This window comes from Nomia melanderi, chromosome 1 (assembly GCF_051020985.1).
Source record: "Nomia melanderi isolate GNS246 chromosome 1, iyNomMela1, whole genome shotgun sequence".
Taxonomy (NCBI): domain Eukaryota; kingdom Metazoa; phylum Arthropoda; class Insecta; order Hymenoptera; family Halictidae; genus Nomia; species Nomia melanderi.
Window position 1 is genome coordinate 29467388 of NC_134999.1, and position 22715 is coordinate 29490102.

Consider the following 22715-nt stretch of genomic DNA (forward strand, 5'->3'; position numbering starts at 1 on the left):
ATTGTAAAGAATTAGCTACTTGTTCAATCACTAAATATTTATAAGTTGCCTGTTCAAAGTTCTATTTTTGCCTAACAGAAAATGTTTTCGTGTATTTAAAAATGAAGACAATAAACTAGTGCAATATTTCTTGATTTTCAATGATCGATTTTTGATCAAATAATGACCTAATAGCCAAAGAATTATAGCCAAAGGATTGAAAATTAATCAGAAAAGTAATAATATTAATTTTAAATTTTAATATTTTTATTCAGACCTACAACGTTATACATATACTACGTCCATCGTTTCTTCACGTCCATCCTATATTCAATAAAATATTACCAACTTCCTTATCCTTTATATTCGTATTTTTTTAAAAATATTGACAGGTGATTTAAAAAGTGTATATAAACAGATATTATAAAAATGTTTATTTTTGTCTTGCGGTAAAATTACAACAATACTAATTAATGGAATTGACTAGTATTTTTCAATTCAGTTAACTGTTCCAAAAAAAGAATAATAGTACGATCAAAAACATTAATAAAAGACAGCAGAGAATCAATAAAATAGAAAATTTCTCAACCCATTCAAATTCATTTATTTTTCCGGAGAAACTTTATATATCCCCATCGAGAATAATTCACTAAATAGTCTTTCGTGGAAGGTGTCTGGGTGATCGAAGCATCAGACAAACGACAATTTAAAAAATAATATAATAAAAGTTTATTTTACACGTACAAACGAAACACAACGCGCACGTAGGTACACAGTGTAAATGCGGGGGACGGTCCTCCTTACAAAACTACTCCGGGGATGCCTATACATAAGAAGAAAGTCGAGCGTAACACAATTACAGATCTAACGGACGTGAATCCGGAAATAACACCATCGTGACATACAATAATCGTTACATCCTAATATTAACAGTTACAAATACGTACGCGGGGGGTAGGTAAACTACGAATCAGGGCTAGGACGTGTGTCCAACAACATCGGCAGCCTCGTTCAACGTCTCAATGCCGGTCACCTCGAATCTCGCAAACTCGGACATAATACCTAATCTCAAAAACAGTTATCGTCCCACGAGTATCGAACAAAATTCAAAAAAAAAACTTCGTCGACGAGTCCCTTTAATAGACAACACCACCAAGCATCCTTTCCTCGAAGCCTTCGAGTCGAGGGAGGGCCGAAACTTTCGTTCGCCGCCAAAGGACACCAAGGTCGAGACCCCGAACGAGCAAATAACCGAGAACGAACGACGATCGTTCCATGGCCTCTTCGTGGAGAAGCGTGATTCGTCGCGCGGGACGGAGCAAGCTGCGCGCCGCCGAATAAAATTTGCTAATACAATGCAGAGATTTCGGCCGGGTTCCACGGGACACTAGGACGTCTCCTGCAGCACAACGGTGCTAGAGCCAGGTACGGGGATCCCCGGCGGCGGCGGCGACGTCGATACGCCCAAATTATGAGTCAACGAGTGCCTCCTCAGGTCGCAATTCCTGCGGAAGACCTTGCCGCAGGAGGCGCAATGGTAAGGCTTGATGTCCGTGTGGGTCAGCAGATGTGTCTTCAGGTTGCTCCTCTGGTTGAAGCTTCTGGCGCAGACGGGACACTTGTGTGGCGACTCCTCCATATGCAGAATTTTGTGGACCGCGAGGGTCCTGCTCTGGCAGAATCCTTTGCCGCATTCCGCGCATTTGAACGGCTTTTCCTTGCTGTGGATGTACCTGGAAAATTCGAATTGATCGTTGTTTTTAGTTTATTTTCTTTGATTATGGGAATCGTGTAGGTTGAGATTATTAACTTGTTGCAGACTAGAATTTTTTGAACTTTTGAGAGCCTTTTAGGTGAAACAATTGAGTTGTCGAAGTCTTAGATACTAAGAAAAAGAAAAGTATATGTCAATCTCCCATTATTTGGATGATTAAATTATTCATTTGTAGATTTCGAATTTAGATATTAAACCTCGAAGTTTCTATTACAGCGGCATTCGACAGCAAAGGGTTTTCTCTCGTTCATTTAACTTTATATCAATTGTTACATTATCTGGTTAATCAGTTTTTCCATTTTTGTCGTTTGTTTCTATTTTCAATGAGAAACATGTATCATCTAATTTTTTACTTTTATATTGTAACTAGTTATTTCAGCATGATAGGTATTTACTTAGGTATAAAGTGTCGCTACGTTTAGTGTTAAGAAACTACCTGACGGGTCAAATAGACCCATTTTAGAAGTATTTAAATAAATTTGTGTATTTGTACATAAACAAGAATAACAGACCCTTCAGATTTTCGAGAAATGTATTGTTCTAATTTGTATGAAAAATTAAAAATGAGTTACTCCAATTAGTTCTAGTGTTAATGGTTACATTTATGTATATTTATAAATATTAGCTGTCATATAAATATTTAATATGTCTGCAATCAAAAGTTGTAAATGAAGAATTTAATTATTCAAATAACGAGAAATTGACATGCGAATTGTTTGAATGCTAAGGAACTTCCAGAAATTGCAAAAATTCTCTTTAAAAAAAGTAAATTAATATTACTGGCATTTAAAAATGTAAATATGGGAATATTGACATAAGACTGTAGTAGATAGTAGTAATAAACTATAGCACACATAAGAATTGATATTTGTACAGTAATTTGTGACCTATTAATTACAATGTGTGCTGTATTTAACTTATGATGTGTCTGTTCTGAAGTTACATGTAATTTACAGTTATTAATACAGTTAAGATACTATTATATCTCTCTGTTAGATAATTTTGTAAACTTCGATTGAAACCTTTTGGTGTTCGATTGGAAATCGAAACTTGTAATTAGACCAATCATTTGCAAGCTAGTATTACAAAAATAGGTCTTCTTTATGTCTGTTTTATTTATTACTAAGTGCTGGCCTTAATTTTGTAGAAATTATTGTATTTTCATTCAAAATATGTATTAGAATTTCTCTAGTTCGCATTGGATGAAAATTAGATAGATGTATATTGCATTTTTTTATTATATTGTTATTTATATCGATAATTATGTGCATCTGGTAAGAAATAGAGCATAGAAGTTTAATGTGCTAATAATTTGTGCTGCCATCAATACATTGGTATATTTAAATTTTATCAATAAGTATTCTACAACATTAACAATATATGTTAATTAATTATTTAATAATCAAAACAAACATTAGGAAGGTATTGACATGCTGACACTAGCACATGGCAAAATTAAAAAATTTAGTACTTCTGACATCAAAATGGACAGACATAATTAATGAAACTGGGTAAACCAAAAATAAACTAAAAACTATAAAAATAATTTCCAAAATATAAAAAAATGTAATTCTAATTTGAGTACTTTGTTGTATATACATATATACAAACAAACAAAATCGATATCTTTATAATACGGTAGCACGAAAGGCGTGAAAAGAAAAAATACATAACTCACAATGAAAAACTCAATTATAAATTATGTTGACACATTAGTATTTAATTGATACCGCATGTAATATAGAAATTCAATCATACAATCCATTGATTACAAGTATCTTCCATGTTTGCAATCAAGTCTCTATTCTACTTGCATGCATTAATGCATCCATTGTAAAGTAAAAATTATGGGAGAAACTAATCTACGTGTATCTACCCAGGAGAAGATAGTCAGAGATAATTTCAATACCTATCTGATAAATCTAAATTCTGAATACTTGTGAATATAATTCTATTAAACATATAATCACCGCAATGACTCAAACAAAAAAAAACCACTATGTAGGTACTGCAAACGAGAGAAATAAAGCCAGCGAGAGAACAAGCATTTCCAGTCATAATGCCTAAGACCAATTAATGGGAATTGCAGGCGTATCGATTGATGTCGTCACGATTGATGATCAAGATACGAAAAGCTCGATAAATTATCACGAATTGATCAACGTAATTAATACACTGCCGTGATTCTAGACGCCATCATAATTACAGGACTGGCAAAGAGACGCGTGTATTATTTTGTTGCATTTAGATGCAGCGAAGATTGCAATCAATTTAACCGCGCCGGAGAAGAAAGCGCGCTACGAAGCAGTCTGATTGGTTTAACCGCTTTTTCAGCGCTTGTATTACTTTATAAGCTAGCAAGCCTACATTGTAGCTCGTCGCATCTTCCGCCTTTCTTTGACAAACAAATTTTTGCGTCGCTGATGTTTGCCATTTTCTTTGAAAAATTGTTTAATTGAAATAATTTAAGATCTATTGATCATCAATATGACTACTTACAATTCATATTAATCCTATATTGATCCTTGATATCTCATAGAATATCTATTTCATTTATTTAGTATATATCATGCGTGGAATATTGAAACCTATGAATATTCCTATAACAATTTCTGATTAACAGAGGACTATTATAACACAATAATACACAACAGAAATTCATTTCGACAACCACGAATATTTACATTCTATTTACATTTAATCATCACAACAAAAACAAATATATTAACTCTTCCCAAGTAAAAATAAAAAAGGCAGTACAAGCGATCGTCATTCATACAAAATTAAAATTGACCGAAACCCTTTTAATTACCGGCGCATACGTTTCACTAAGAACATCATCCAACCGCAAATCAAATGAAAAATGAAATAAACCTACATTAAATACTACATTTAATGCTCCGTAACACACGTCTAAAATCAGCTAGCCTATCGCGCATAATTAAAACAAGAAATACATATAAGAAACTCAAAACCAAAACAACCTCTGCCCAATTTAGAAGATACACTCCATAAACGTAATCCCAATAAACCCATCCGCCTGCCACAATCGTCCGCTTACCTATGGTCCCTCAGGTGATCCTGCCGTCGGAAGGCCTTCCCGCAAATGTCGCAGGAGTACGGCCTCTCGTCAGTATGCGTTCTTTCGTGTATCAGCAGATTGTAGCTCTTGGTGAACTGCCGACTGCAGAACTTGCAAATGAACTGCTTCTTCGGCCGGGAGGCCCTGCAGGTCCGCGGTATACTCGTCTCGACGGAAGTGGTCGTGGGCTGCAGCGGCGAGGTGGAGGACAACGACGACGAGGACGACGAGGAACACGCCGAAGACGATGCCGGCGACGTGAACGAGGAGCCAGCGATCTGCGACAGGGACGTCGACTGCGGCGCATTGGTTCCGGAGGCAGCATTCCCGCTTCTGCCTTCCGATATCCGGCGCAGAAGCGTCTCGTGGTTCGAGGAAGCAGTGGCCACGGGTGTGTCGCGCAACAAGACTTCCTGCTCCTCCAGCAACGCCAGGTTCTCCTCGGGGTCCTCGATGAAGTCCAGCCTGCCCTCCTCCTCCTCCTCCTGCAACAGTCTCTCCGCCGCCAGGTGATCGTTCTTCGACGGTGTAGTGGTCAACGCGTTCTCCAGTCCAGTGTTAATCGGCGAACACCTCTGATTCCCGGCACCAGTCAGTCCCGGCGTCTGATTGACACCGGGCGCCGCGCTGCTCGCATGAAGACGATGCAGGGTCAAGTAAGTCTCCAACGCTTGTAGATTGAGAGCGGCGGCAGCGGCGTGACCAGGTGGAAGCAGAGCAGCTCTCTGAAGAGCAGCCAGCAGAGCACCTTGGAGTCCAAGGGCCACGCTCTGCAGCGTGAAACTAGGTAAGGCAGCATCGGTGACACTAGCAACGTCCCGCAGCTCGGTGCTGGTCGACGTGGACGTCGCCGAGGACGACGGGACCATTACGATTCCCCGCTCCTGGTCTTGGTCCTGCTGTTGCTGTTGCATCCTCCCCCGTCGCTGGATTCGTCCTGGGTCAGGCTCAGGGGCTGCCGACGTGTTGCCGGCACCATTGGCGGGGGTGGTTATATGAGTACTCGACTCCGGTTATGTCACTTATGGAGGTCTAGGCCGAATCCCGGGCTGCGCGCGGTCCGTGTCTCTCGTTCACCAGCTGATCGATCGGTCCTTGCCGGCGGGCCTCATGCCGCGACCGATTACGCGGTCCGATCGCGATGTCGGGGGATGTTCGCGGCGAGGGTGGACGCAGGAGGAAACGGCAAAGAGGAGAGACGCGTGCGATGCTGGCGGTGCGGAGGCGCCCCGACGACTGCTCCTGACTCTCGCTGCTGGGCACTGCTCGTGGAGACACCTGGTGGCAGGTATCCGAGGCGAGTTGGGACCGTCCGCGCGGAACGGGCCCCGGGATTCTGGAGAGAGAGCCCACAGCTGGCCCGCAATTGCTCGCCGTTTCAGCGTAAACGGCGTCGTTCGTAATCTCGCGTGTACGCGTGACTGCGTGCGTAGCTGCACGCGTGCGGGGCCCTGCGTTACCGGACCGTCGGGGACAACCCCTGATTCCCCGTGCTGCCTCCGCCGCCCCCCTCCCTATGCCGTGCTTCACGAGTCGAGCGTTATGATTTAATTCTTCGGCCGCTGGGAATTATGAAGCTGATGCGCACCCGACGCGTTTATAGATTGGGCCCCTGGCCGATCGGACCTTCTCCTCGTTTTTCAAGGGTTCGACGGCGTTTTCGGGGCTACGACGGTTCAACCCTTTCGATTCAGAGAGAGATTATTTGTTGGAAGAGTTTTGAATTCACTGCTGTTTCCATGGTGTATTGAGATTGTTGGTAAATTAATATTTTGTGGTGGTATTTATTAACAGAAATGTACGCATGATTCTTCTTGTGAATTTTATTATTAGGCTGTCCGTTATGATGGAGTAAATAGTCGTGGAAATTTATTGGAGAGTAAGTTTATGCCTGAAAGGATTGAGGAGAGAAAAGAGTTGCAAAATGGCAATATTTGAATTATCCTTTTCTTTGGTGAATTATTTGTTTTTCATGTGACGTTATCGGTGTAAAAAGTACGTGTCTTAAGCTGGTTGTGAGGAAAGTTTCATTAAGAAAACTTAATATTCTCTTTAACATTACAGGCAAGTATTTTTTATATTTTCTTTAAAGTCATGAATTTGTGCTCCTACTGATGTATTATTTTATCATTATTATTTTCTTCTACTTCGTTATCGTATTTATTATTTTCTTGTTATGACAATAATTACTAATACAATCAGTAAACATGTTCATAAACCTTATGAAAAGAAACTAAGAACCTAATGCGATTTTAAATTCCTTTTCAACCAATACACGTTTCGATCCAAATCTTTAACAGAACATCAGAGGGTTTAACATAATTAATACGTAGTCCTAATGAAAATTGTAACAATAAATTTTCTTCGGTTTCTTCATATATTAATTACAGTAATAAAATGAAACTATTTATTTTACAAATCATTTCGAATATTTAACGCTTTCAAGGTATTGATAATCGCGAAGTAAGAAAACTGAAAGCCATCATTTTGATGGATGCGATTCTTCTAATGTTAAGCATTCTCAAATATTGAATTTCAAAAATATGCCTTAAAAAATAGTAATTAATTAACACGTAAGAGGTAAAATTGATGTCTTTAACTTGTAACGTGGGAATACCGCGTTAACGCACGGCCCGGAGACTTGAACGGTCGCGCAAGCGACACTATCGTCGACGGAAACCCGGCGTGCCTGAATTTTTCAAAGTCCGAATGGATTTTCGCGGACCTTGTAAGGCGTTTCATTCAATTACACGGACGGTTAAAGCCCGAAGGTTAAATTGGTTTCTATCTAGCGACGTATCGGTAAATCTCCGTGCTTCTGTGTTCGCGGCTATCATTAAAACGTCGCGAATTAAGAATTATGAGGTACTTACGTAACATACTGTGAGCCGTGAAAGTAATGAACAGCAGATTCAAGCATGGCGTGTGTCACCGGTGCGATATGTACGCCGGGCAATAAACAATGTAAATACGACGTTGCTTGTTCCCTTCTGAGCTGTTCGCGCGTTTACAGTCAAAATCTAAGAATACACTGTCACGATGATAGAAACGTGCGGGGAATGAAATAGAAAAGCAAAAGTAAAACCGACAGCAATGGGGAAATTGTTTATTTCATCATAAATCATTGGGCACGTTGGTACCGTTAATACGGGGTTGAGCGCGTTGCACCGTTCTAACTAAATTTCTTCGTATCGGCGACAGAAAATTTTGTAATACTTGTCTAGGAAAAATGCGAACGTACGTGGGGGGGTGAAGTTTTTCGTTTCATAGGTATTTGCAGCAGCTCACAGCTAAAGGAGATTCAAACATTTTTGTGGCGAATAGTTGAATAGAAATGTTTGCAAGGCACTTAATCTCGATAAATATAACGGCAGACATTCTGTGAATGAAAGTCTTCTTAGCAATAGCTGGTTTATATTGTATTTATGCTATTAGATTATGTTACAAGCAAACGATGGAATTTTAATACTTATGTCTATAGTCATACGAATATTACGGATATAGTATACTTGAATGTTTACTAAAATTCGATAAAGCTTACTTTATTAAAAGTTGCTTAAATAAATATTATATTGTATTTATGTAATACATGTGATTGCCGCATGTTTCATATATTTAATTATAAATTGATATGTATATTCTGAAAAATCAAAGTCATGTTTCCAATGATGAAACCATCAATTCACTACTTTCTAGGCAAAAAAGTATCTCAAAGTATTAAACAACTCTCAAATGCTGCCTTGATAACAAAAAACTCTATGGCACTTATATTAATGATATCGATGAATAATTTCACAGTTGAAAAATATATCTCTACTTCTAAATCTATACTAGAATACACTACGATCAAATGACTCATGACGACTTTCTAATTAAGGCATTTTTAAAGTTAATATAATTTCAAAGTATCTATTGAAAATAATATTAAAAATATCCATGATGTTTAGCTCTGAATCTTTGAAGTACTTAACAAAACAAACAAGTAATAAATAATTACTAGACGTAATAAGTAACGAAACATGGGGTTCACGATGTTTCCACGATATAATACAATACTATCAAAGGACATCAATCTATCGGATTCCGTGCACCGTTTACACGATGTCCAAACCGGGTGATCCGTTTCCACCTTCGACGGGGTGCGGGGTGCTCCGTGAAGCACGGGACATCCGTGGCACCGCGCCCTACGTGCCGCCGCGCCGCCGCCGCCGCTGTGTTTCGACTCGGCTGCAAAGCCGCAACAATTTACGACGGCAATTAATGCGCGCGAGTAAACCGTGTATAGCGCCTATAGTTAGCTGCCTCTTCGCCGCGACGAGCCGCGCAGCGAGAAAGAAAGACGGACACGTTCCCTGCACGCGCTATATCGCGCGGGAAGAAGCGAGTCAGATGAACTTGAGGGATTCAAGCTGAAAAGAAGGAAGAGGAAGAAGAAGTAGAAAATGATGTGGAAGGAGAAGGAAAAGCAGAGGCGGATAACGTTGATGAAGAAGACTAAGAAGAAGAAAAGGAAGAAGCAAGAGAAGGAGAAGAAGAAGAGACGGAAGGAGAAGTGGATGATGTAGACGAAGAAGACGAAGAAGAAGGCGTAGGAGAATGAACCGGAGAAGTTGAAGAAGAAGAAGGGAAAGTAGGAGAAGGCAACGGAGAAGAAGTTGATGCAGAAGAAGAAGAGCAAGAAAAAAGAGAAGAAGAAGATGAAATCGATGAAGAAGATAAAATCGATGCAGAAGAAAAACTCAATGGAAAAGATAAAGTTGATGAAGAAGATAAAATCTACGAAGAAGATAAAGTCGATGAAGAAAATAAAATCGATGAAGAAGATAAAGTCGATGAAGAAGGCAAAAAGGAGAAGAAGATGAAGTCGATGAAGAAGACGAAGAAGAAGAAGAAGAAGAAGAAGAAGAAGAAGAAGAAGAAGAAGAAGAAGAAGAAGAAGAAGAAGAGAAAGGAGAAGAAGAAGTCGATGAAGGAGACAAAGAAGAAGAAGGTGAGTAGAGAAGCTACAGGACAGAAGAGAGAAAACGAACGTACGAAGGGAACAAGGAACAGAGAGAGGAAGAAAGAAAGAGAGCGAAAAAGAGAGAGTGAGCGGATACGCGAGAAAAGAGAGGAGAGACAAAGAGGGACAGCACAGGAGAGAAGAGAGGCTCACCGAGGCAGACTAAATAATATTATAGGTGGTGTTCTCACGGTCCCGGGACGCCCGCGGGCCAACTCGTCACCCCCTCCGCCCCTTCCTCGTCTTCTTATTCTCCTCTCCTCACGGCCCACCTCGTACCTTACCTCTTACTCCCCCGCGCGTGAGTTTCGCCCACGCTGGGGCTCCACGGAGTCGTCGGGCCACGTGGGAGGGAGAAAGAGGGCCCGAGCGACCGGGAACGAGTATGGACGACAACGGACGAAGGGTCAGGGTTCAGCTCGCGCTCGCTGACCGTCACCGTGGACGGTTTTCTTTCTCTTTTCGGCTGGCTTCCTTCTTCTTCTTCTGCTCCGTCGTCTTCTTCTTTTCCTCTTCCCTCGTTTGATCCTTCTTCATCTTCTTCCAATGACGTCCCCTCGCTAACACGTAACCTCCCTTCTAAAGGTGCGCGAGAAACCGAAAACCTCGGGAACCGATAATCGGGCCGGTCAGTACTGGTTTCCGAAAATATTTGATGCCTCGGAAATTTGGAAGTAGGACTGAGTCTTACCGTAGTTGTCCAAAATGTTTGAATACTAGAAATTCAAAAAAATATATAAAAGAATACTAGAGCCCGATGAATCGCTTTCGAGTTCCCGGAAGAATTGAATTTGACACTAGAACTGCCGGGTGGGTTAAATGGCCCGTTTCTAATTTCTTTATTTCCAGTTTTTGAATAAATAAAAACTGCTTCTCTGAAAAATTACTATGGAAATTGATTTAGCAATACACAAACTGAATTGCTAACCAATTGAAGTCTCAATAGTCGCACTGTTGGGGATTCTACAGGAAAAAATCGAAAAAGCAATTTAACCGCTCGGTAGCTCTAGTGTTAAATAACAGTTAGGTTGTCCAATCAGATTTCAGTACAGTAATGAAGTTTTAATAAAAAAAGGCTTGATAGAAGTTCAGTAAAAAAGGGGACAACAATGATCAGAATAAAATGATAACGGTATATTGTTTAATTATTAGTCTTACTCCATATTCTACTCCTCGTATATTGTTCATCATAAATTATATAATTCATTACATTCGTTATTACAATTACACAAATTCTTTACAATTTCAAAAATCTCAAAAACCCAGGTCGGACTCGATATTTTCGTTTCCCCTCATTCTACCCGATTTCCCTATTCCCACTCCATTCCATCAGTTTTCCCTCACGCGTTTTCCTCCCACACTTTTGTTCCGACACCATTTTCACCCGGATACAAATTCCGCCGACTTCCGCGAGATTTTCACGAGCATCAACCGCTTCGGGCTCGCCGTTCAGCCATCGTGCGTGCGCGCGCTCGATTGACGTGCCGTGGTCGGTTAATTAAGTTGCTCGACGATGGAATCGAGCAGTCTTCTCTTCTCTCCGTCCGCGTGCCGGGCCAGGTGATTGAAAGAAGCTCTTGACACGCTTTCCAAGGGAACGAGATGGATAAATGGGCGCGAGGGTGTGTGAATGAAGAGTTCAGGTTCCTGCTTCGCTGACTCGCGAGAGGAAGCGCGCGGTCACTCGCGGCCCGCGCTGCGCTGTTCGGATACGCGTGTCCGCGAGCTGAGTAATTTGCTACACGGAAAGTTATTTTCTTGGTCGGTCTAACGAGTTTCATGTATCAGCGAGCGCCGCGTGCGTTTTGTAATGAGCTTCTATTTGTACGGTCCCCGGAAGTTCCACTGGCTGCTTCGACTATGAAATGTTTCGATAATGTTCTGAGATTACGATTGGATGCTACAATTTTGGAATTTCCTTGCGTCGCGATATATTGGAAACGGATTTGATGAGGTTCAATTAGTTATGACGGGAAAGTATTGTGGAAGTTGCGGTTGTTGATAAAAGTTGATGCTTTGTTTAGAAAATGTGATTATAAGTTTCTTTTTATTTTATAGTCTTATAGAATGTTAATAAAATTTGCACTTGAGAAGTTCGTATGTTTATATATTGAAATATTTATTAATCTATTGATTTATTATATAAGTCATTAAAAAGGACTTTATTTCTGGTAAGTAATTTCAACAAGTAAATTATTGTTTCGGAATTATACACGGTGTCTGTCATTTCCAGTCGTACGTCGTAGCTTTGAAACGGAGAACACGAAATTGAGTCCTCGTGTTTATATCAGGAATTGCATTACGTCATCGTCGCTGGAATTCCATTCTGGAGATTTCGACGTTTGACCTCGACAACTATATTTGGTTAGTGCGAATGATCGAAACTGTTCACTATGCTCCGATTGTATATGGAGCTCGTGAATGTTAAAGTCGTGAATAGCAGAAAACCGTAAACCGATTGATGTAGCTCGTGACAAAGATCTCAGAAACGTAGCTCCTCTCTTATAGATCCATTAAAGCTTCTATAATTTAGATATCGCGTTAAGTATACCAGATGTGGTATAAAGTATACCTACTTAAACATTCTATAACACATTATAAAATAATTTTAAAATAATGTCTTCTGTGTATATTCTCTCTCTTTATTAGACAAAATTCATGAAACATTCACAGAGTAATGAAAAAGGTCTAAAATAGGAATTAACCTTTTCTCCTATAACATCGAATCAGACTCGTACTGAAAATTTTGAACCGAATTAGAAAATAATCTATTGTTACAATTTTCATAGGGATTACATATCAATCGTATCAAATACTCGGTAATTCTAGTGTCAATGATTTACTAGAAACAAGATAGAATTCCGTGTTTATTCAGATCTGCGATTAACCTTTTGCACTCGACAATATTTTCCATTAAAAATATTTATTACTTTCTGACTAAATATTAACGATATTTTTCGCAACTAACACAATTCATTATCTTCTATAACTTAAGAGACAGAACTATTTTACTTCGATGTTTTATGTGTTCATACATTACACAAGATTTAATATTGAATTGGAAATTTTATAAGTTTGCTGCGTCGAATCAGGTGGCGACTGTAAGGCGCCCCTCGAGTGCACAGGGTTGAAATCTAATAATTGATAACAGAAAAGTAATATTCAGAGTTTTAAGATGACGCGTGTACTCGTCAAACGCAGTTAACTGGTTAACGCCTTCACCTTGCATCCTGTCCATGGTCGGAGCGCATCAACTGTAGCCGATGTTCTGTTTCCAGCGTTTATTTATCGCGCGATCAGCGATACATTGTGATAAAAGATCGACGAACTACGTGGTAAGACAGAAATATCGATTACTTGTTACCGAGGTTGGTAGGTAGGTGTCTCGAGACAAGCAGCGAATCGTAGGAGTGTCTTCTCGCGGAGCGGGCCGTGATCCATTGATCGACTTCAGGCGCCGGAAAACGTCAAGCCTGCCCTTTAACGTCGCAGGGTAAAAGGTTATGGAGCGTCGTTCACCATCGATAAATAATGTAACACGGCGTGACATGAGAAATTCCTTGCGATCGGCGACCCGCGTTCAATCGAAAACGAGGGACCGTCCTCCCAATACATACCGACACGTTTTGCCCGACGTATAATTGATTCGACGCGTGGAGAAAGTTAAATTTTATTATGGACCTGTCCTTTTCATATACTCCGAGCTTCACCTGGTTAACACCTTGCATCAGGGCTATTTATGGTTACTGCACCTGACTCGTCGTAGGCGATTTTTGACAATTTGCCAGATTTAAAAAGATATTATTATTATTAGTCGTTTTAATGTCTAATATGATGTGATTTTTAATTAAGGTTTTTTATTAGTTCACCATATAAGGTCCCTTAAACCCTTGCCCTATGGTTCATTTCTCAACTATGATTGGTACAACTACTTTGTTATTAATTCTAGGCACATTCTGTGGTTATGTTTGGCCCAAAGTATGATAATTGATAACAGAAGAATATTTAATTCGAATTCACAGGAATTGAATAATATTTGTAGTTTATTATAATAATTTATTATATATATTTATTAGAAATATATAATAACTAAATATATTTGTTCAGACTATTATCACGTAATACAGGGAGAGTTTATTATGAAAATTAATTTACCTATTTTAATTAATTTCTTTGTCTAATGGTTAATTAAACTAATATTACAAATACTAACATCACAGTACAATGAAGATTAAATAGCCATTAGCTAAATAATTAATCTAACTCTTAACTTAATACCCATTCAAGTTTTAATGTTTGCACATCTCTAATTTCTACCACCAACTTCCAGAGTAAGCTAATTTTTCACTACCAAATAACAACAGAAACTCATGACCATCACGCACACTATACACACCTCATCTTCTTATTTAAAAACTGAATTATACACACAGTGTATAATCCCTTTCCAAAACCTCCAAAACAAACTCACCAAAAACTATCAAGAAAAATCTCCAAAAACCCCCTCACAATCAAACCAAAATCAACCAAACCGAACAACGACCCAACAATTTCGCGGCGCCTTTGCTCGCCAATAAAAACCCAGGAAACAAATTAGTCCAGTTACCCGGTTCCATTTATCATTTCCCTCTTTATCCGTTCACCGTGTTTACACGTGCTCTGGTCCCTAGGTGGGAAGGCGATGTGCAGCGAGGAAGAAGGGGGTGGGGGCCGACTAATTCGAAAGTGTTAGTTCGATCATGGGGAGGAGAAAAGGGTATCCGATTGTAAAACGATCCCGCCTTAAGGTTCGCGCGTGAGGATCGTTCGGCCGGAGACGATCGCGGGTAGGTATTTACACATGTATCAAAATCGCCTGACGATCCTCGAAAACGACCCCTCTCTAGCTCGCGCGCGCGCCCGCGCGTTGCGCCGGTCAGCCATTCAGCCCCTTTCAATTTGCTCTTGTTTCCTGAATGCGGTGAAGCGCAGAGGGAGGCCGCGACTACCCGCCGAGTAGATAATTAGATCGCTACTAACCACCTCCACTTTCACGCATCTTCACCTCCGCGGCCGCGTACGCGTCGTTTCTTCTTTCTCGTACTGGCGGCGCGGCGGCGTTCTCCGGCTCGTTCCTCGGCTCCCTTTCGCCCCTCGCCGCGCCGGTTCGCCCGGTGTTTCTCGCGCTTTACTCGCACGCTCCTTCGCGGCGTGATGCCGATAGACGCCTCAGACGTAACGGGCGGCCCTCGGCCCGGCCTGAAAGGGGTAGATGGTTCTACTTGATTTCCGACGTGCCAAGATTCTTTATGCTCGAAACGCGAACGGATTCATTTTGCCGATCGGCAGAGTAGCGCTGACTGTATTGTGCAGGTTGGAGTACGGGTTTCTGCTCGTGGGAGGATACGGTGATTTTTATAGTTTCTTGAGTCGCTCAGAAGCCAATCCGGTTAAGGAGATTTTTTTGCTTTCTGATTTTTGTAAATTTTAGTGGAATGAACAATATTCTTTTTAGTTATTCAAGGATTTACTCGGTTCTTCGGTTTTTCTGGGTTAGAGGGCCTTTCTTTTTATAGCTTCTGAATATGTTGTGTAATAATTTCAGAAGCCGAAACATTAATTTTCTTGATTATTGTTTTCTGGGCTTAACAACATTGGTTTCTGAGCAACTCATTTGATGGTGTCGGGAGGATATGATCGAGGGGTTTTTTTATAGGAAATACTGTAACCAATAGTGAATAATTTTTGTTTTTTCGTGTACTGTTGTAGGGCAAGTTGGGGATGATCCACTTCTTTTTAATTATTCGATCGTACATGTTATTGATAATTAGGTAGAAAGACATATATTTATGAAAATAAATACATGTAAGAAAAACATTAATATTTAATATAGATATTTATTAAAGTATAAAAATTTTAATTACCTTATTTAATTTTAACACAATTTTCCTTTTTGTAAATTGTCATCGATAATACTGACAATAATAGCATTCTATTACAAGAACAACAAAGCTATTATAGAGCTAATGAATATTGTAAGAAGATTCTCTCATTCCCAATAATTAAGGTATACACTATAACCTCAAGTTCAATCAGAAATACCATCACCCCTCTTCTAATTGTAACTATTACAATATCAGCTACCATGAAATCCCAACAAACATATATAAATCTCATTTACCAACAAAAGAATCCACAAAGCATTCTCATTCCCATTCGATCACGTACCCAAAACGCAAGACACCCCTCAGCCAACGATAAAAAGTCAACGATCCGTCCAAGACGATGAAGATAGAATGTCTACGGCGCCTGGTCCGTAACAAGGAGATTGATTCGTTCAATTACGCTGAACAATCCTCGCGATGATTCGATCGCCGCTACCCCGAAACCGCTCATGATCATCCAACCGGGCAGCTAGTAAGTTTTAACAATTTTCGAATGTAAATTTCAACGAAATCCGCACCACCGAGCGGCAACACTGAGACAATGGATTTAACGTGTTCAGAATGTACGAGTCATTAGTACGGCGAACAGGCTGATTAATGACTGAGCCACGCCCTGCTAAAGAGCTAACTTTTGATAAGATGAATGCGTCACCGTCACCGTGCATCCTTTGCGTTTCATGCGTGTGTCACCGAACCCGCTCGGTGAATCTATTACGACGACCAGTGGAAAGTCGCGCGACGATTAAACGCGCCCCTTATGAATGTTATTCCATTTTTTAAATTAATGTCCGAGTTGTCGTCGGGTATGCCGGTGATTTATACACAGGACTCCTATCCTCTTACCTCTCTATACCCCTTACTTGTTGGTCGGAGTCAGCGAGAGAAGGGGCCGAGGAAAAATTGCTTTGATAGATCAACGAACCTGACGTTACGGAAAGAGGATAGATTGCTTGTAGACAAGGTGATACGAATCATGTAACTTTGGAAGTCATGGACGGTCCTAGTGACTTTGGTTAACACATTGACTGCTACGAGAACTTTGAGCCTTTTATATTATATTAGTTAGTGTTATGGTGCTTAGGTTACACTGCTATCTCGTTACTCATGCTGGATTTGTGGTCGATGTTAATCTTCTTATTATAGCTCTTCTCAAGCAATTCGGAAGACTAGGGTATCGGCGGCTATTATGACAATTGAAGTATTACTTTCACGCTTGTGGGAGTTATTATTTTTTGATATTTTTTTATATTTTCTTTCATGAAGTTCTGTGTAGTTGAAACAATTTTCTTAATGAAACAGAAATAGAATTCGTGACATTCGACGTGTTATCGAGAAAATTGATTTATTTAGATTCTTAATAATAGATACAAAATTTGATGTTGTTGAATATGTTTTCATGCGAATCATAAAGAAAACAGTAGTGAAAAATATGTTTAAAATTCTTTGAACATACAATAACTTGATAATTCTTCGAGTTTGTTCATCGAACTTAATCTATAATGTTTTTAAAATATCCAAAACCTTTTTATAATTTTTATTATTTCTAGCAATATAATTACAAAATATTAGAAGAGAATGTTATTCTTTCTATTCATAGAATTAAACGAATGCCGCAGAAGTTAAGTATATTATTCACATTTATTGTTAACATTTTTTAAGCAGAATACACCATTTTTCAAAATATATTTACCTATCCATATCAAAATTCTAAAAACTATTATATGATATTTTGCTTCGTAATATGTGACAATAATACTGTGGAAAATTGATAGTCTCCGGTGTTTTTAGTATTGAGTTATATTACAGGGTAGCATAACCAAAAGTTATGGTTTTATCTTAGAGTAATATACAGACACAGCTCGCGGTCTTTAAAATAATTTATGGATCAGTCTCGTCCCTACAATCATGAAGTACTCACCAGTATCACCTTCAACTCCAAACTTTATTGCCGTCGCAAAACTAACTTGCGCTGGAAGAGTTAATACCCTCATACTTTTCATTTAAAATGGTATGTTAACGCAACATAGTCTTGAAAATGATTTACAGCTTTGTGTGTATTCCTGTCTCGCGCGTATAACTTTTTAAATATTCATATTCGAACGACGGTGTATTTATTTAATTATCGATAAATTGAAAGTGAATGAAATTGAAAATATAATCATAGTGTGAAGGTGACAATAAAATTATTTTGAGGAAGTATCATCGTAAGAATAATCATGAATAAGTAGAAACAACATTTTACGTATGAATATAGAAATATATTTTGATTCTCAGTGGAAAGTAATGGTACTTTTATTCAGAATATACTTATCTATACAGAAAGAATATTTATGTGAAGATGATTTAAACAAAAAGTTCAATCGTTTAAAAATTTATCGCTTCAAAATTGCTTAGCAGAAACATTATACATTATCATTTAAAAACAATCTTATAGAATTGCTATAAGAACTACCATACAGTTGCATATTAAAATAATATCCTACTTAATTACAAATTATAAATAATATCTACCTTTCACTACATTATGGGAAAGATGAAAATGATCTACAAATCTGCTTCTATAAACCTATCTTATTTAACCCATACCTTTTTTTTAAACCTAATATTCGTCTAAAAAATCGAACTTGAAAGCTAAACATCTCCAGCTCAACATCTTTCAGAAATTCGTCTTCTCATATTTAAAAAGTTTGAAAACCTAAAAGAAATATATGTAACACATTTTTCAACTATACACTAGCTCAGGTATCTTAAAATTCCTGATTATAAAAATTGCTTACCAAGAAATATCCTTTTAAAAATAAATCTCCAAAGACCAGTGCAACACGACCAACCCCATCGCGTTAACATAACGCAATTATTTGTCGTAATAAATACCTAGGAGATGGAGTCAAGACAGGGCCAATATAATACAAGAGTAGGTACCAATGATCCTAGCAGCGTCATCCATGTTTTTCAGGGTGACACGGCCCCTACTGTTTCTCAGGCGACTGGATAAAGTGCTCCCTGTCACGCGTTCGAGCCTTCAAACCGGGCCAATGAAATGAATGTGATACTTTCAGCACTGCCGCCTCGGTTTAAGTCAGTCTCGCTGGCCGCGCATAAATAACGCATAGCTCTGCATCCCCGATGAAACTACCCTGTTAGGTATCCGAATGCGAGATGGGATAGGTGGTTAGCTAGAAACAGTTTATTCTTCGTCCGGAGGAAGACGAAGGGCCTTGAATAGGCGGTCGAGTCGAAAGGGCCGAAGAGAAAAATCTTCCATGGATGGTACGTATCACCAGGAGGCAAAGCGTGATTCCATTAGTCAGAACCTCACCACCGACAACCACGGTTTAAAGCACCGTTTACACACCTCGGCTACTTGCCTCGCCCGCAGCGAATTATTTTTCGCTCGGTTTTTGGGATCTGCAACTGGTTCAGTTGTGTTTTCAAATGTGCTTTCTAGAAATTATCACGTACAAAAGAAATTTCGTTATATAAACTGATTTGGAAAGAAAAGTGTGCAGATATGATTTTCACGCATGAGAAAGACAAGTCGGCATTCGGTTTGATTTAATGGTTAAAGCAAGATGAAATAAAATTCATACTATTTGGTAGTGAATATCTTTGTATATAGATTACACAATTTTTGTTTAACACTAAAACTACCGAGCAGTAATATTGACTTCTTGAAATTCCTCTATAGGGACTCCATGAATGCATCTGTTGGAACTTGAATTGATTTACAATTCGGTTTGCGCGTTGTTACATTAATTTCTTTAATAATTTCTTAAAGAAACATTTGTTATTTTTTTAATAATTGCAAAAAGATGAAATCAGGAAGGGGTCGTTTTGACTCGTTTGGTAGTTTTAGTGTTAATTACAGGAAGACATTAGTGTTTAGACTTTCTTCTTTCTAAGGAAATTGGAAGATCAAAGATGTGAATGCTAAATTCTGAGGGTAGCTAAGTCATATAGTTTTTTTAATACGTTTAGTTCTGTGATTTTGTAATAGAATAACAATTGTTTTTGAAATAATTATTATTTTAGCTATTTCAAAATGTCAGATGATTAAATATATATTACAAACTTTGGAACATCGAAAATAAGGTTTTTGGAAGTTTCATAATTCTGAATAGGTATCAATAAGTTGATTGCATTCAACCACTACAACATAGGAAATACACCACAGCCCAACTAATTAGTACAAAATATATCACATACCAAAAGTAATTAAAGCTTCACACACCATACATTAAAATATACTCACCAACAAACGCATGCATTTCATAAATTTCCCCAAAAGCCAATTCATTCCTCCACCGATCAGAAAGCAAATTTAAAACGACTCCAACTTCAACAGATCAAATTCCAGCAAAGAAAAGTTCCCAATAAATCACACCCCAACAACGACGAAGCCAACGGTCCACCTCCAGCGCGACAATCGTAGTGCGATACCTCGTCGCCCCCAAATTACATGCAAACAGTCGCAGCCGGTCCCTCAAGATAATCAGACACCCTGTCGATCTACACGAGACTTCACTCCGAAGCTCCCGAACTGTATTTCACCGGGACTTCCCACGGCAAACGCGAAACAACGACGCAACAAAAAGGATCCCGGTGAAATATTCGAGAAAGACAGGAACAGAAAGAGACAGGGGGAAAGAGAGAGAGAGGGAAAGAGTGAAAAAAGAAGAAAAAGGGAGGACGAAGGGAAAAGAAAAAAGGTAGCGCCTACCTTTCCACGTGGAGGCATCGAATTGCGTACATTAACACCACAACAGCGGCGCAACGGCAAGCAAGGAAGCAGCCGAAGAAGGATGCATCAACAGGCGTTGACCGCATGCGGTGTAAACTCGCCTTCAGGGGACCTCGAGTTACCCTCGAAACCCCTGGCAGGGGGTCCGTACACCGGCTTCTCCTTCCTCTTTTTTAAAAGTAAGGATGCCTGTCACCGATAGTGATTTGTTGAGTGTATTTGCATTTTAGATTTAGGCTGCCGCGCCTGCTGCTCTCTCTCTCCTTCTCTCTCTCCCTCTTGGTCCCACCGCCACCCTCATCCTCCCTTTCTCATCTCGCTTCTCAATACACCCCCATCCGACGCGTTCCTTCTCCGATTTTCGTTCGTCCTGCTCTGTCCGTAGGCCGACTGGCCATCTTCAGATTTCTGGTTTCTGGCCCCTCTCACGTGTCCCGCGGGGGATGGAACACGGGGGTGGGACGTCGGGGATGAAAGAGGGGAATTTCGTTGGCCCAGGAATGACATTAGTCATATACTATGCCCGGACTGCCGGCCCGGAGACTTGTTTATGCACGTTTAAAGAATGATTAGGCGACGGAGCCGCGGCAGGGGGCGCGCCGACATCCCCCTTTCTCTAGGGCCCTCCTCCTGCCCGCTCGCTCCCTCAACAGCCGACTTTTACTCGTGATTTTTCTTTCCGCTTGCGCCGCGCATGTCACCGCCGCCTGCCGCCTCCCGGGCCCCTGCGTGAAAATGACAACACACTTTCTTCGTGGTCCTGGGAATCCTTTCCCTTTCGCTTCAGCTTTCGCTTTCGTCTTTTGAGCTTTTTGGTCGGTTCTCGGAATGTTGATTAACTGAAAGTATCGGACAAATCGAAATCATCTATTCCTGATTTCTTTTTGCAATTATTGGGAGGATGAACATGATGCTCCGAGAAATTGCCGAAGAAATTGATTTAGTAATACGCAAACACAATTGTGAAGTAATGGAAATCCTAGTAGACTCACTCTTAATGTTCCTATAGAAAAATTTGCGTTAACACTGAAACTACCGAGCAGTTAAACAGACTTTTTCAAATTTTTCTATAGAAACGCTAAGAGTGAATTTATTGGGATTTCTATGAATTTAATGGGTCAAAATGACTTGTTGCTCATTTCTTCTTTTAATTAGTAAGAAACTGTATACACTTCTTCGAGAAATTACTGAAAAAGCTAATTTAGTACTAGGTAAACTGAAATATAAGTCTATTGGTATCTTAATCATTACATGGTTAGAGGTTCTGTAAAGTAATTTTGAAAAGTTATTTTGAATGCTAGTGTTAACCCCTTGACCTATGATTTTCTTTGTAACTGTTCTCGTCGGAACTATTTTGTGTAATAATTTACCAGGAAATGAATTTTGTGCTCCATCTATGTTTACAACATTGTTCAAATTAATAAATATTATTTATACAATATTGTTTAATTACATAATGTGCTTATTCAGAAGTGAGTAGAATACTAGTAATTTTTCTAGTCCGTTCTCAGTCTACAATGTGATAGGAATCCCATTGAGGTCTAATACGATTCATTGACACAGCAAACCTTATTCTTACTACAGTTGCAAGAACTATAATCATGTAATCCCGTGCCGGTAGGTTCACCAGGCTTAACGGAGACCCCTTTTTCTCGGATGAACTTGCGTATTTGCCCGCCGGGAGGCTCCAGTTAGCAGCGCCTTTTACTACGTAACCTGCCGTTATTATTATTAATTTTAGGCTTTTTGCGGCAGTCAGTAGTTACTCCTCGGTTTACTGCTGTGAGAAACCTCGGTGAACTGAAAATTGGCCAGGACCGTACCAACAAATTCGTTCACTCATTTCGATTGTTCACCTTTTTTGTAGTTAACTGGTTTACGGTCGTAACTTATTTTAACTATTTCCTTGATCATTTCGTATACTATTCTGTGATTCCATATGCAAATGATAGTTCAATTATTTTTTAACAAATATACATAAATACACTCTTATTCACTGTTTAATGGTTCATTCATTCTATGTTACAATTAACGTATATGACTTCTTAAAAGAATAATTAATATTATTTTTATTTAATAATGTTTATAATTGTACCTAATTTAAATCTGAATTGCAGATTTAAATTCTGAATACTAAATACTGATTAAATGAGTTACATGACTATTCTGCTTACAGGAAAGTAAGATACAATAAGACTAAATGTTCCACGCCC

The 22715-nt window shown here is 39.4% G+C and overlaps 1 protein-coding gene across 1 annotated transcript; it reads right to left on the reverse strand.

Moving 5' to 3' along the window:
* Positions 1-732: 732 nt before the first annotated feature.
* Positions 733-5749, reverse strand: LOC116428569 (uncharacterized). The gene is made up of 2 exons (XM_031980357.2): positions 4815-5749; positions 733-1712 (listed from the first exon to the last, which is right to left on the reverse strand). Exons 1-2 carry the CDS (start codon positions 5747-5749, stop codon positions 1367-1369), a joined length of 1281 nt encoding a protein of 426 aa, XP_031836217.2. The 3' UTR covers positions 733-1366.
* Positions 5750-22715: the final 16966 nt, after the last annotated feature.